The sequence below is a fragment of the Dasypus novemcinctus genome, chromosome 13 (genome assembly GCF_030445035.2).
Source record: "Dasypus novemcinctus isolate mDasNov1 chromosome 13, mDasNov1.1.hap2, whole genome shotgun sequence".
Lineage (NCBI taxonomy): Eukaryota > Metazoa > Chordata > Mammalia > Cingulata > Dasypodidae > Dasypus > Dasypus novemcinctus.
The window spans coordinates 13,659,024-13,675,255 of NC_080685.1; the positions used below are offsets into that span (position 1 = coordinate 13,659,024).

At 44.7% G+C, this 16,232-nt stretch overlaps 1 protein-coding gene across 2 annotated transcripts in view; it reads right to left on the bottom strand.

Moving 5' to 3' along the window:
- The window catches only part of EDARADD (EDAR associated via death domain), a 77,031-nt gene that overhangs the window by 57,435 nt on the left and 3,364 nt on the right, over positions 1–16,232 (bottom strand). For both annotated transcript variants that reach the window (XM_004473132.4, XM_058309499.1), the window contains exon 2: positions 2,818–2,876. In XM_004473132.4, coding sequence (XP_004473189.1) covers positions 2,818–2,876 — 59 coding nt within the window. The remainder of the gene's footprint in view (positions 1–2,817; positions 2,877–16,232) is intronic.

The following is a 16,232-nucleotide window of genomic DNA, read 5'->3' on the forward strand; positions in this document are numbered from 1 at the left end:
AAGACCTCACCTGCCATGTCAAAGAGTGCTTATGTAGTCCTGTAAGCAGAGGGAAGCTTTGGAAAGATCACAGTCCCCAGCATGGAGGAGCTAATGAGAGGAAGCCACAACCCAAGGTGAACAGTAAGGAGAACAGCTCCGAGGGAGGGGGACCCTGGAATCAGGGAGAGCGAGTAGGACAGAGCCGCCATCCCAGGTGGCGGCAGTGGGAGCAGAAGGAGAGGTGCCCTTGGGTAACACCTGGAAACCCAAGGCTTTTGTCACACATTACACTTGAAGGGACAATAAAAATGATCAACAGGGTCGTTCTGCCTTCTATTTTCCTGAACGTTCTCATATTGAGTTCCACTGTGTGGCCAAGCTCGATTCCCCACGCTGATCGTGCTTCCCAAACTGTGCAGTGACAACTAAAGTAGGGACACAAACCCCTCACATCTCCAAGATCCAGTAGAGGAGTCTCGTGAGTCTCCAAAGGTTACATTTAATTTAGTTCTATTGTTTAGGATATTTTATATCCTTCTCACTAAATGAGAAACCCATGGTTACCAAATCTTAGTTAATCAGAATTTTTCATGACTCAATGCTCCTATCCTTCAAAATATTTTCAAGGAGAGGAATGTGCCTTTTACAACATGCATAGTAAAAAATGTATTGTTGTCCAAGGCAGCTATCTGATCATAAGCAGGAGGCAGTACATCACAGCAGAGCAGAGTCTGGGTCATTTTATGCAAATGAGTTAACTTCCATTTCCTCATCTGTAAAATGGGCATAAAAATATCAGACTCCAAACCTACCAGGATAGCTATAAAAAACAGAACAAAACAGAACAGAAAATAACCATTGTTGATGAATGTAGCAGTTTGATATGGTTATGAATTCCAAAAATAGATATTGGATTATGTTTGTAATCTGGTCTGCACCTGGGCCTGACTGAGTTATGATTAGGGCTTTGATTGGGCCATGTCATTAGGGCATTGAGTCCCTACCCCTTGGGTAGGGACTCACAGATAAAAGGCACGGCAAAGGACAGAGTTGAGGGTTTTCTGATGTTGAAATTTTGATATTGGAGTTTGATGCTGAAGTCTGAAGCTGGAGCCCCAGGAAGCAAGCTCACAGAGGAGAGAGAAGCCAGCCTGCCTCATGCAGAGGACCTGAGCCAGGAGAAGAACACAGAGGAGTAGAGACGGCTCCTTAGACATGGCAGAAACCCCAGGGAGAGAGACAGAGCTGTTCACCAGATAGTCTACAGATGACCCTGTGGAGAGAGGCTAAGTCTAGAGAGCCTCATAGCATACAGCTGACCTTGTGGAGAATAGAGAGGAGCTGAGCCCAGAGGAACCCAGGAAGCCTGAACCCTCGCAGACGTCGGCAGCCATCTTGCTCCAACATGTGAAAATAGTCTTTGGTGAGGGAAGTAACTTAGGCTTTATGGCCTGGTATCTGTAAGCTCCTGCCCCAAATAAATACTCTTTATAAAAACCAACCCATTTCTGGTGTTTTGCATCAGCACCTGTTTGGCTAATACAATGAGCATGTGGAGTTATTAGAACCCTCACACATTGCTGATGGGAATGCAAAATGCTGCAGCTGTTGTGGAAAACAATTTTGCCGTTCTTCAAAAAGTTAAACATAGAATGACCATATGACTTGGAAACCCCAGTCCTAGGCGTATACCTCAAAAAATTTAAAACAGGGACTCAAACAGAGACTTGTATGCCAATGTTCAAAGCAGCATTATTCACAGAACAGCCAAAAGCTGGAAACAATCCAAGTTGTGGTTGTCCATCGACAGACAAACGAATAAACAAAATAAGCAAAGGCATTTACATGCTGTGGAATACTATTCAGCCATAAAAAGGAACAAAGGTTGGAAACATGCTGTAGCACGGATGAATCCTGAAAATACTGTACTAAATGAAATAAGTCAGACACAAAAGGACATAGGAAATACCTTCAGCAGGTGAATTCAGAGACAGAAAGTAGATTAGTGGTTCCCAGGCACCGAGGGGAAGGAGGACTGAGGGATTACCGCCTGATGCGTACAGTTTCTGTTTGGGGCAATGAAAAATTTTGGAAATAGACAGTAGTGATGGGAGCACACAATTAATGCCATTTAAAAATGGTTAAAACTGCAAATTATATTTTATACAATTACAAAAAAGGGAAAAATACCTCATCCATCTCACAGGATGAGGGGGGAGATGGAAAAAAAGTACGTGAGTGCGTTGATAAACCTAACAGTAGGAGACAAGTCACAGATTGTTGAGGGAGGGAGGGTAGGCTTGGCAACCAGCTGCCAGGTTCAAATCCAGCTGTTTTCAGGCTGGGCAACTTACCTGTGCTGCAGTCCTTCATCTGTAAAATGGATTATTGCGAAGATTAAACAAGGTAACAGAGGCAAAGCAAACAGTGTGCTCAGATGGTACACGGCCAGTGCTCAGTAATTGTAAGGTAGTTCTATTTTTTTCTTTACTCTCACACTAAATACTTTGATTTTCGAAGAAGGGGTCATGAAACATAGACAAATAGTATCAGAAGTTGACAATGACCTCGCATGATCTAGAAAGATCACTTCTGGTATATGCAAAACAAGTACAGAATCTACCTCTATGTTTAGCCTGGGGAAATGCAAAGCTTTTGTTACAAAGAATATTATGATACGGAAGTTTATCTTTGGAAAATTTTATTTTGGGTTTTGGAGTTCACATAAATACTGCATAAATAATGAAGCAAAAGGGAGAAAAAAAAAATACAGCAAAGACATAAATTAAAAAGAAGAGCCAAGTTGTCACCATGCAGGTAACAGCTGTAACCTACCATGTCATAGGATAAAGTGCTGGGGTCTGTATCCTCCACTGGCTCCTTTGCCATATGATCTGCAAAAAAAGAAAGAAAGAAATAGCATTTCCTTTAATATAAAAACACAAATGTGTCCTGCAAATGTCTTCTTATAAATGCAAACTACTTTAAGTGGCTTGGAGAAAAACTTACTTTCAACTACTGGTAAAGTCAAAATAAGGAGGAACAGTTTCAGAGTGCATTAAGAAAATGAAACGTAAAAACAAACATTTGGAACAGATAACTTAAGTATCTACTCAGGGAGTTACAAGTAACCCCTAAATTAAGCAGATATACTGGATTCGGACACATTGAACATAACTCTGGGCAGGCATAATTTAACTCTGATTTCTGCTTCTTTCCTTCTTTCCTACTCTTTAGCAACTTCTTGTGTTTTTTTTAAAAGATTTATTTTTTATTTATTTCTCTCCCTTTCCCACCCCATTGTCTATTCTCTGTGTCCATTCGCTGTGTGTTGTGACTGCTTCTATCCTTATCAGCGGCACTGGGAGTCTGTGCTTCTTTTTGTTGCGTCATCTTGTTGTGTCAGCTCTCTGTGTGGGCGGCACCATTCCTGGGCAGGCTGCACTTTCTTTGGCGCTGGGCAGCTCTCCTTACGGGGCGCACTCCTTGCACGTGGGGCTCCCCTACGGGGGGGACACCCCTGCGTGGCAGGGCACTTCTTGCGCACATCAGCACTGCACGTGGGCCGGCTCCACTTCCCAGCAACTTGTTTTTATCATACTAAAATATTAACTTCAGCATGTGGTTTTCATGGAAATTAATAAAATAAAAGTACTGAAAGGTATTTTTCAGTATTTTTATTTTTAAAAAAGCAGTTTGCTTTCTCACTATTTTGTCTCTCAGGCTTTACTATTTGTTGCACTTAAGACATCAGGTCACCACTAGACCACACAAAAACTTGGTATAAATTAGGAAAAAGCTCCTCTTCTCTGCCACCTGCCAGAAAACGGTTTTAATAAATAACCTAATAGAAGGTGGCGGACTTGGCCCAGCGGTTAGGGCGTCCGTCTACCACATGGGAGGTCCGCGGTTCAAACTCTGGGCCTCCTTGACCTGTGTGGAGCTGGCCCATGTGCAGTGCTGATGTGTGCAAGGAGTGCAGTGCCACGCAGGGGTGCCCCCGCGTAGGGGAGCCCCACGTACAAGGAGTGCACCCCGTAAGGAGAGCCGCCCAGCATAAAAAAGAAAGTGCAGCCTGCCCAGGAATGGCACCACACACACAGAGAACTGACACAAGATGACGCAACAAAAAGAAACACAGATTCCCGTGCTGCTGACAACAACAGAAGCAGACAAAGAAGACGCAGCAAATAGACACAGAGAACAGACAACTGGGGTGTGTGTGTGTGGGGGAGAATAAATAAATAAATCTTAAATAAAATAAATAACCTAATATATAATGACTACTACTTAAGTGGGATTCTCAGGAGTTGTGCAGTGCACAACCTGCACACCTGGCCTTGGGCCAGGCTAGATTCAATGTTCTTTTCTCCCCCCACAAGTCCTCATTAAGTTCACACTATGGATCAGGTACCAGGGTCCGGCAATGCCGTTGGGGAGCCAGACAAGCCTAGCAGGACAATTTACTGAGATAATAATTTGTGTTTATCACCATCTAGGTTTCCCTCCTGAAAACGTATCTGGGCTTTCCATATTTCTTTGTCCATCGGGTGTTGATGATGCCTTAAGCAGAAGCTGCGTGAAGTCCACATCCCTTTCTGGGTTGGTTCTATGACAGCCCACAGTCACTGAAGACATGCTACTAGGCGCCCCAGAGGGTGGCGGCAAGTGGCGCGGAGGATGGACGCCTGCTGCTGTCGCGGGTGGGACATGGCCCTTGTCCTAGGCACAGCACAGAGGTGACAAGATGGCCTCGGGGGATGCCGGGGCTAACCCCTGGGTCCTAGGGTTCCCAGCCCCAGCAGAGACACGGGTGCCTTGTGTCTGGCAGGAAACAGGCCCTCGGGACCGCGCGTGCTTGGCCACCAGGCACAGCAGTGCCGACCCTGATGGACTAACAGTGTGAGGCCCCCCAGGTTTCCAAGTACTACATTCGCCTCGGGTTCTTGTGCGAGGGTGCCAGGGCTCCAGCTCTGGGTGAAATGTCATTTCCTCACAGCTCAGCAGAATACAGACTCAGAATTGGATTTAAATTGATGCAAAAAAATAAAACACACCGGGAGGCGCGCTCCACCTTGAGTCTGCGGAAGGGGTCCCCTCTCCGCTGCGGGCGGCACTGGCAACTCTAAGGCAGGGTGTTTGGTGGTAAGACCGTGGAGGCGCGGGGTGGCCTGGGGCAGGTGGAGCACATACCCGGGCTGGGGGCAGGGGGCTTTGAGAAGAGCCTGCAGAGAAACCGATATAAGGATCCTTAGCCAGGCGAGGGCAGGGATGGGGAGAGCTTCCCAGGCAGAGGCCTGGGAATGAGGGAGAACCTGACCCAGGGTAATTTGAACATATCCTTATGGCCAGAACTCGCCTGCATTCCATTTTCTAGTTTTCCCTTCCCACCTTTCTTGCATGCTGGTTCTGGGCTGGGGAGGGCATAATAGAAGCCACCACGAAGTAGTCCCGATTTCCTTCTTCTTCCCAAAGCTTACTGATCGCCACTCTTTCGTTTATACTAGGGTGTAGCTGGATGACAATACAGCACTGTTTTTGTCACCAGGCCTGTGGTATTTAACAGGTACCAAACAATGGAATTCAAGGGAAATGGGCTGTGGAGGATTTAGAGTTGGGGGGCGGGAGCAGTTTCTAAAGGATCCTGAAGGGTCCTGTGCGCTCCATCACCCACTGACAAGCTAGCTTGTTTCCTACAGAAAAAGGAGCCATGGGAGGAAGGCAAAACAAAAAGATGTGAGAGGAGGAAAACGGAAGAGCTGGCTGAGGAAGGTGCAATTACAGCAAAGGCTGCAGTGAGGGACAGTGACATGGAAGGGACCTGGGCTGGGAGGGGGTCCTCGCTGAGAGCTGGCTCCCCTTGTAACACGAGGGGTGGGCCTGGGCTCTGGTGCCCACACTCAGCTGGTCACAGTAATTCCAGTGCAGGTCGGGTTCTCTGGTCCCCCTGAGAAGCTGACAGCGCCCCGTAACGTAACTGGGCATGGCTGAGTGGGAGGAGGCCAGCAAGAAGATACAGACCGAAGGCCAGGGTTCGGAGGCACAACAGTCCCACATTTCTGGGTTCCAAAGAAGTGATTTGGTTGAGATGGGTCCAGCCCAGGGGCTCTTAACAAGGGGTCCATGAGCTGGAATTGAAATTCAAAAAAACATCCTTCTTATGGGGGCGTGTTGGTGCAGGTGTGACGTGTTTATTAACGAACACGCAGTACAGTGTGGGCTTAGTCAGGGGTCTGTGGTTTTCACCTGCCTGGCAAAGGGGTTCGTGGAACAAGAAAGCTTAAGAGCCCCCGGTCTAGAAGCAGGAGCTGTCCTGAAGCATTGCTCGGAGGTGCACGTCCACAACACGATGAGTGTAAAGTCAAATATAGTCGTTTACTCGGAAGCGTTAAGATGTGTATTTTTCCAGGCCCCAGGTAACAGCAGGCTCTGACTCCAGATGGGACGTGGGGCACGGAGCTTGTAGAAGCTGTGCCCACTTAGGGCAGGGCCAGAAACAAAAGGGCAGCCACGCGAGCACCGAGGTGGCAGGCCCAATAGTTCCTGCCAACGGTGTCAGCTCTGCGGGGGTCGCTCGAGCTGGGCACTGTCTTGGGCAGTGCTTTCCTCCCACAGCTGCCTCGACATTCCTGGCTCAGTGACTTTAAACAAGGGATTGATCACCCGAAACTGGCTGGCCACTGACCCACAGGGATCTTTTCTACAGCAGGAGGAATGGTGTTTAATTCATATTAGCATCTTCTGGAGAATTCCCCAAAAGGTACAGGAGCCCAGAAACAGGGGGGTTATGCTTGGTGGGTACAGAGTGTGTGTTATTTTTTGTTTGGTGGGTACAGAGTGTGTGTTACTAGAAGGAAAGCTCGAGGATAAAGCAAGGGACTGGCTAACACAGTGAGCCCTGCTGTGGACGATGACGGGGCTTAACAGTACAAATGGAAGAAAGTTCTTTCAGAAAAAAATATATGTAAGATTACAGAAGACATTAATCTGTGCACATCACTAGTCACCTATATAGTTTGGCAGAGCAAGACACCAACAACAAGCATGGGCCTTGGGAGCTGCAGCTGTATGCTCCCCCATCGGGGTGGAGAACAATTTCTATGGCATTCATTCACCTGCGAGTGCCCCCCCATGTATGATAAAATTCCAATTAATCAAACATCAACTAGCAAGAACTTAGTTCTTCATTTTGCTTCTTTGAAAGAAAGGGGAAGAGTGGGGTGACGGGGTGAGACAGACAGACAAGAAAAAAACATGGATTTTTCCCTCCAAAATCCAACTTTCAGGTGATGGTCTTAGTAATATTTAGCACAATCAGTGACCCTTTCTACATCTTCAACCAAAATGGATGTTACTTTACCCCAAGATAGTGTAAGATCCTAAATAAGCAAACATTAAATCATGGCCAGCAAAATTCATTAAGAAAGAAAATGGGGAAGTGGATTTGGCTCAATTGATAGAGCATCTGCCTAACATATGGGAGGTCCAGGGTTTAAACCCAGGGCCTCCCGACCCGTGTGATGAGCTGGCCCATGTGCGGTGCCGATGCATGCAAGGAGTGCTGTGCCACACAGGGGTGTCCTCCACGTAGGGGAGCCCCACGCGCAAGGAGCATGCCCGTAAGGAGAACCGCCCAGCACGAAAAAAGCGCAGCCTGCCCAGGGTGGTGCCGCACACACGGAGAACTGACACAGCAAGATGACGCAACAAAAAGAGACACAGATTCCTGGTACCGCTGACAAGAATATGCAGACAGAGAAGAACACAAAGTCAAATGGACACAGAGAGCGGACAACTGGGGGGGGGGGGTATGGGGAGAGAAAAAAAAAAAAAGAACTGCTTAAAAAAAAAAAAAAGAAACTGAACTAAAACTCTTAAGTTCTACCTAAACTTCCTGATCTCTGGACATGACAGTTAACTGAAGTTCAGCTGGCAGAGTGAGGCACAGCAGATATCCAACAAGGAAAGAACTGGCTGGAAAACCTCATTCCTTCAGAATCTCATGTATATCTGAATGTGATTAAAAGGGGAAATGTTGGATTGCATATATGGTAACAATAAATTTTTTTAAATCCATGAAACTACACTACACAATGAACCCTAAGTTAAAATATGGACTTTATTTTAAAGTATGATTATAAAAATGTGCTATCATCAATTTTAACATATTTTTCACACCAGAGCAAGGTGTTGGTGGTGGGGTGGAATATGGGAATCCTGTATTTTATGCATGATTGGTCTATAAACCCACAATTTCACTAATAAAGTAAAAATATATACATTTATTTATACACATACCTCCAAGAAAATCTCATCACATTGTGACTACTAGTCACTTATTTTTCTGCATATTCTAATAAAGCAGAAAGTGCATATGAAAAATAAATATTGTTTTACCCTGTCTCTAATTGTTTCTAAGCCCTTTTTCTACTTTGATATACACATATATATTTTTTGTTTGTTTGTTTGTTTTTAGGAGGTACTGGAGATTGAACCCAGGACCTTGTACTGGGGAAGCAGGCACTCAATCATTTGAGCTACATCTGCTCCCCTACTTTGAGATAAATTTTTAACTAACATTATGAATAAAGGCAAGAAGTCTAGCCTAATAAGTAAAAAAATTAATTCTAAAATGTAAATATTTTTTAAAACTACCAAAAAATCACGTACAGTAGAAACTGGAAGTGATCTGATGCAGCAGGGTAGCATGGAGAGGGCACCAGGTCTGGTGCTCAGCAACCTTGGGTGAGAGCAAGCTGGGTCAGCTGCACACATCATTTTAGGTCTCAAGCTCTAATCTGTAATATTAGGAGGTTGAAGAGAGCACCTCTATGCCTCCTTCCAGCTTTAAAATCCATGAGCTAAATCCATTCGATAAAACAAAATTTATTGAATAAAATAAATAAATGACTCTCTAGATTCATGGATTAGTAGAACATCTGCACATATTTATCAATATGTTTCTTTATAAGTAGTTAATGTACCATATGGACATTTTCAGATTAAGCCCTTTTGCTCACTAGATGGTCACAGTTAAGTAAATAACATAATCAAAGAAATTTATTTCTTCAATGCTAATAATGTCCTATTATTGAGTTCAAAAGTTATTATTTAATCTTCTCACTCTCAACCCATAAGTTTTATTTTATCTTATTTTATTTTTTTAAAGATTTATTTTATATTTATTTCACCCCCTCCCCCCCACCCAGTTGTCTGGTCTCTGTGTCCATTTGCTGTGTGTTCTCCTGTGTCCGCTTCTATTCTTGTCAGCTGCACCGAGAAACTGTCTCTTTTGTTGCATTATCTTGCTGGGTCAGCTCTCCGTGTGTGCGGCCCCACTCCTGGGCAGGCTGCACTTTTTTCGTGTGGGCTGGCTCTCCTTGCGGGGCGCACTCCTTGAGCATGGGGCTCCCCTACACGGGGGGCACCCCTGCATGGCACGGCACTCCTTGCATGCGGCAGTGCTGTGCATGGGCCAGCTCACCACATGGGTCAGGAGGCCCGAGGTTTGAACCTTGGACCTCCCATGTGGTAGGCAGACACTCTATCAGTTGAACCAAATCCACTTCCCACAACCCGTAAGTTTTAGAAAGATATAATGGTTATATCCTAAAAAGAGTGGCAAAAATCAACCTTATAGTCTTTACAAAACTCTAAGAGCCTGTTTTTAAATTTCAGGCAATATCTTGGAAAATTATGTATATTTATCTCTATTTCTCTCTAGCTTTAGATAGGTAAGTTTTGATTTTTTCTTTTTTTTATAAAGAAAAGTTAGATTGCTGCTGCTAGTGCTGCAGGTAAAACGGGGACCTATGAAACCCTGAAAGGAAGCAATGGAAAGGGGACTTTTCTGAGGCCTTCCTTGACGGGTGTCAGGGCAATTTTCCATAGGGGGATAAAAGTGTCACCTTTGTCATCCTAAGTGAAAGGCTGAGTAAATCCTCTTGGGCTATGTGACTTGATAAAGTAGGTGCCTCTGAGGATCAGAACACTTTTAAAGTTGATAATACATATTTGAGCCACACAAGAACAACCAAGCTCCCCTGAGTTTCAGAAATGGTTTTTCTCTTATAATAATATAAAGCTGGGCAGTGTATCTAGCAAGATTCATTTCTAAAGGAATTGCTGTCACCGAGAGCTGAAATGTGTCATTCCATTGTATGGGTTGGGTGCTGATGACTCTCAGCATAGCTGAGGTGTATTTTATCTGAGTCACTTCTGTGCAGGGTTTCTCCTTTTTTCTTGGCCATACTCATCAAATGCCTCTTTCAGGTGGGGGGTATAAATCGAGTCTGTCATCCCTTGCCTCTCTTTTCTCTTAATCTCGTCCTGTACTGGTCCTTCCCTTCCGCCTTAAGCTCACCTTCCCAAGAAGAGGGAAGGAAAACATGTTTCTCATATAGCCCATGGCTAGCCTGTGATTCCCTGCCGCCTCCTAAGACCAATACCCAGAACTGGGCCAATGAGTTCAATAAAGAGCCTGCAAAAGTTGGAAGGGTGAAATCACAGGATAAGGAAAAGATCTTTAAACTATATGAATTTAGCCTTATTTCACTCCATTGTTTAATTTTTCCCTTGGTTGAGAACCAGTGAAAATCATACAAGCTCATCATCTATCCACAAACCCATGTTTGCAGATTGCTGAGTTACATTATGTAACCTCGAGGATTTCTATGGGTCACCATATTTTAATTGGGGTGCCCATGAACCTTTACACTTCTTTGTAAAACTTTCTGTATATACTCATTTCTATGAAAAGGGGAATCCTAGTTTTTAATCAAAGGGATCTGTGTCCCCCAAATGTTGAGTGCCTGCCACAGACAAAATCTTGACAAAACTCTGCCACTGACATCCACTATCTACATGCTTGTTTCACCTGATCCTTGTGAGGTATGGTTCACCTAACGACTCCGTTTGTATCCTAGATCCCATGAGATTACAACCTCATTGCTGATCATTTCTCTTAGAGACTTCTTTCTTAAGAACTGGTGTTCCCTACTATTGGTTCTCTGCTTTGTTTATAAATACTGATTTCTTTTTATTCATACCCTCAGCAGAAACCAGAATTACTGACTTCCAGCTCTGTGCATCTAGACTTGCACTTTCAACTGTCCATTTCTCCTTGTCTGTCCATGGGCACCCCAAGCTGAAACACTGCAAGCCATAAAAACATAAACAGAATAAATTCAGGGAGGGATAAGACTATCTGAGGTGAGAGGACGGTGATGACGGTAAGGGAAATTTTCTGAACAAAGCTGATCAGTGATGTAAAAGGCAAGCTTCACAAAGATATGGAGAAAGAGCTTTCCAGACTAAGGAAACAGGAAGTAAAATGAGCCTAGCCATTTTGAAGACTTACACAAAGTGTCACTATTGCTACAGCACTGAGCAAGTGTGAGATTAGGAGATGGTGGTGTGAGCAAGGCTAGATCACTTAGGGCCTACAGGCCACAGAGAAGTGTGATAAAGAAAAAGTCATAGGAGAGCTTGACCTTGGCTTGACAAGTTTAACATGTCTAAAAGTTCTCTGGCTATTGTGTAGACAACAAGAGAAGCTAGGAGATGGTTAAGAAACTACTGTAAAGGAATAAATGTAAAAATAGATAAACTGGGCTTCATGGAAATCTTGTACATTAAAGACTATCAAGAAAGTGAAAAGACAACCAACAATGGAAGAAAATATTTTGAAACCATATAACTGATAAGGGCTTAATATTCAGAATCTACAAAAACTTCTACAACTCGGCAACAAAAAGACAAACAACCTAGCTAAAGAATGGGCAAAGGACTTGAACAGACTTTTCTCCAAACATACAAACAGCCAACAAGCATGAAAAGATGCTCAACAATATTAGCTGTTAGGGAGATATAAATCAAAACCACAATGAGATACCATCTCACACACTAGAATGGCTACTTTAAAAAACAGACAACAAATGCTGGCAAGGATGTGGAGAAAGAGAAACCCTAATGCAGTGCTGGTGGGAATGTAAAATGGTGCAGCAGATCCTCAAAGAGAAACAAATGCTATATGACCCCATAACTTCACTTCTAGGTATATATCTAAAAGAACTGAAAGCAGGGACTTTAACAGATACCCAATCTTCATAATGGTATTATGCACAATACCCAAAAGGTGGAAGACCCAAATGTTCAACAACAGATGAAACGATACACAAAATGGAATATTATTCAGCCTTAAAAAGAATGCAATTCTGATACATGGGTGAACCTTGAAGACACCACGTTGAGTGAAATAAGTCAAAAGGATAGATAATGAATGATTCCACTTATATGAAATAAGTAGCACATGCAAATTCACAGAGGCAGAAAGTCGAGTCCAGGCTACCAGCAGGGCGGAGTAGGGAGTGGGGAGTGAGGCGGGGATGGGAAGTTCATGCATAATGGCTGCACGGTTTCTGTTTGGGGTGAAGGAAAATTTTTGCGCTGGATGGTAATGGGGGTAGCACAGTGTGAAAGTGATTAATCCCACTGAACAGTATGTTTGAGAGTGGTTGAGATGGGAAATTTCATGTTGTATATATGCTTCCACAATTAAAAAAGAGAGAAACTGAAGAGAAAATGACAATTAATGCAGTACATGAGTCTGGACTGGATCTAATAATGAAGGAGAAAATGACCCAAAAGACATTATTCTCTTTTATTCAATTCTCCCAATATCTTTGCTTTGTATCACTGTCAAATTTCTTAAACTTATTAATTGTACATAAGGTTACCTAAGCCAATATCCTTGCTCTCAGGAAATATACAAGAAAGTATTAATTGTTCGTGGAGCATGATGTATGCAACCTACCCTTGAATGTCTAGAAAATGGATACAACAAATGGGGCAAAATTTTACAAGTTGGTAAATCTTTTATCCCTCTGAGGATCTGCGTAGGGTGCATGTTGAAGTTCTTAGAATGGGTTTTGTATTATTTTAACTGCCCTATAAGTTTGAAATTTTAAAATAAAAAGTTAAAAAAACAAAAATGAATACTCTAGCCCTAAATATTAGAAAAATGTCCATGAGAGGTGAGTACTGTTAGCCACATAGGTAGAAGGGCATCTTCAGGTTGAAAGTTGCTATGCTCTGGAAATTCTCAGTTCCAGCACTTTAATTTTAAATAACTAGAGCCCCTACTTAGTGCCTACTCAGTGCAACCAAGTTTACACATGGTCCCAGTTCATCCTTACAATAATCCCGAGAATGCATCTGAGTGCCCAAGGTCACTGGGTACATGGAGGAGGCCAAACTGGGATCTGGGTCTTTCTGACTTCAAAGCCTGGGTGCTTTCCACTGCCAAGATTCTAGAAGTGTGCTCCATGCACATCCAGATGGACTGTGCGGGGGAAACTTGCCCTTCCCGAATCAGATTCTCACTGAATCAGAACCTGTGCAGGAGGGGCTGGCAACCATGCACAGATTCCGGCAGCCCCTCCAAAAGGAATAATTGGTGCATTGTCCGACACAGACACTGACGAATTCTAAGGGCTTCACTGTCACATTCTGACATCTCCCCTTCACAGTCACAAAAGATAAGGGGCAACAGTTCCTAGAGACAGTTTCTCGAAGGAAGTTCAGACATCTCCTCTATAGAAGTCCTTTCGGAGATCAGAGAAAACAAAGAGAGAAGTGAGTCGGCTTCTCAGCTTTCCCAAGCATCATGAGCCAAATGAGTGACAGCCTTTGTGCTTTCTAGTGAAGAATTCAAGGCAATTCTTTGAACTTGTGATTTCAGAATTCTTTTTTTTTTTTTTTTTTTTTTTTGTTCCATAGCTTTTCTTTTGATCCATAACTGTTTCCTTTACTGGTTATAAAGAAGCCCAAAGTGCTGAACCATATTCGGGATTACAGAAAAGCTCTGGGAGCGGCAGAACTGTTGCACGGCTGTGCTGACACTGCTTCATTTCTCTTCTTTGAGCAGGCTGCATGCTGTCTTTTGCAGCAGCCCCTCTCTGTGATCCTCAGACCTGGGGTGCAGGGGCTCAGGAAAGGAACAGAGAGCAAGGGCGCAGGCTTAGGGTGATTACTTGGGAAGTTGGCCACCGGCGTTTCCCAGAATTAAGTGTATCCGTCAGGGGTGCCCACCTACCAAAGGGGACCAAACTGAAGAGGGGGGAGATGAAACAAAAGGACCAAGAGGAAATTGAGGCAAGGGGGCAATGCTCGGGTAGAGAGAAGAAACCACAGAATGCACAGGCATTATAAGAAAGGAAAAGAAAGGAAGAGAGCACTGGAAAACCCTATAGGGAGGGCAAGAGAGAGGGAAGAGGGATGGGAGCAAGGAAGCCCACAGTGGCCCACCCATCTTTTGGTGGGTTTGGAAAGAGACCCCGGCTGGTATAGCCTGTAAAACAAGGGTGCTCCTGAAAGTGGTTCCCTCTTCAGTCCACGTTCCCACCCCAGCACTACTGGCGTTGGCGAAGAGGGCAGGTTGGTGGACTCATCTAAGCACAAAGGGTTTTGGTGGTCCAGGAGGGCTTGGAGCGATGGCTGGGCGCTGACGCACCACCCAGGGGACGGTCCTGAGCTGGTCTCCATGGCCAGGGCTCCAGGGAGCAGCAGGGCTGTGCAGCGCCAAGGGATGCCCAGAACAAAGGGCGAATGTGCACCCTAGTACTCTGCGGCCACGGGCAGCTGCGCCCACAGCAGCGAAGCAACTGACTTCAAAGCCTCTTTGTTACCGTCTTCAGTATTTATACGAACATAATCCGGATTTTATTCACACTTGACAGACCATTCTGGCTCACTGAGTAACATAGTAACCAGCATGGCTTTTTTTCTCTGACTTCAACTGTATTGTGAATTTCCTTAGTGCAGAAGAGTTGTGTGTGTGTTTTTTAAACTGAACTCATAGCATAAGGGTCTCTATACCTTTGTTGTTGTATGTAGATACAAATACCTCTTTTTTTCTGACTTTACAAGGCAAACTCAGTCAACATATCTAACTTGATGAATACGGTTCTAAGAAACCACTTTGGGAAGAGTTTTGGTCCCCACCCACACACTGTAGAAGGACATGTGGTTACACTTTATACCTTTCATTCACTGATTGTTGTAAGATTTATGTATCCAGGGCATATTATGTGCCCTGTCCTGTGCTTGGTATTAGAGATGAGCTACTGAGCAAAACAGACACGGACTCTGTCAAGGAGCCTACGGTCGAAGAGGGAGAGAGATGGTGATCAAATGAGCATAGCTGGAAGCTGTGATGAGTGCTACAGAGGAGAGGTGCAGGGTGCACTAAGAGTATAGCAGGGGGGTCGATCTAGCTCACTTCTGAGCTGGAACCTGGAGGATAAGTAGGAGTTAAATGCCTGTTGGAGGAAGGAGAAGGAGTCTTCCAGGACGTAGGTGCAAACTGTGCAAAGGCCCAGAGGTGGGAAGTGGACTTGGCCCAGTGGATAGGGTGTCCGTCTACCACATGGGAGGTCCAAGGTTCAAACCCCGGGCCTCCTTGACCCATGTGGAGCAGGCCCATGCACAGCACTGATGCGTGCAAGGAGTGCCCTGTCACGCAGGGGTGTCCCCCGCGTAGGGGAGCCCCACGCACAAGGAGTGCGCCCCATAAGGAGAGCCGCCCAGCGCGAAAGAAAGTGCAGCCTGCCCAGGAATGGTGCCGCACACATGGAGAGCTGACACAGCAAGATGACGCAACAAAGAGAGACACAGATTCCCGTGCCGCTGACAACGACAGAAGCAGACAAAAAAGACGACGAAGCAAATAGACACAGAGAACAGACAACCGGGGCAGGGGGGTGGGGGGAGAAGAGTAGAGAAATAAATAAATTTAAAAAATAAATCTAAAAAAAAAAAAGGCCCAGAGGCAGGAGGGCAGGAGGGCACAGGGGCTTTCAAGAAAACAAAAGGAGGGGATGTGGCTGCAGGGCAGAGAGCAGAAGGCAAAACAGGACAGCAGCCAGTTGCTGTGATGGCAGGGATCAATGCTACGGAGTACGGAAATCATCAAGGGGTTGAAGATTTGTTGGAAAGCATTGGAAAGGCAGTGCAGGACTTTAAGCAGAGGGATGAGAGTCTGATTTGATTTTAAAAGGATACTCTGGCCACTTTTTGGAGGATAGATTGAAAGAAGGCAAGAGTGGGTGTGAAGATACCATTTGGGAGGCGAGTGTGAAAAATCAGATAAGGGAGTAGGGTAAAATTGGTCTCGAGTGGGAAAGTAAAAATTCCATTTAACAACTTTCATATATTGTCACCACTGCGGTTCCAAGACAGAAACGGAAGAG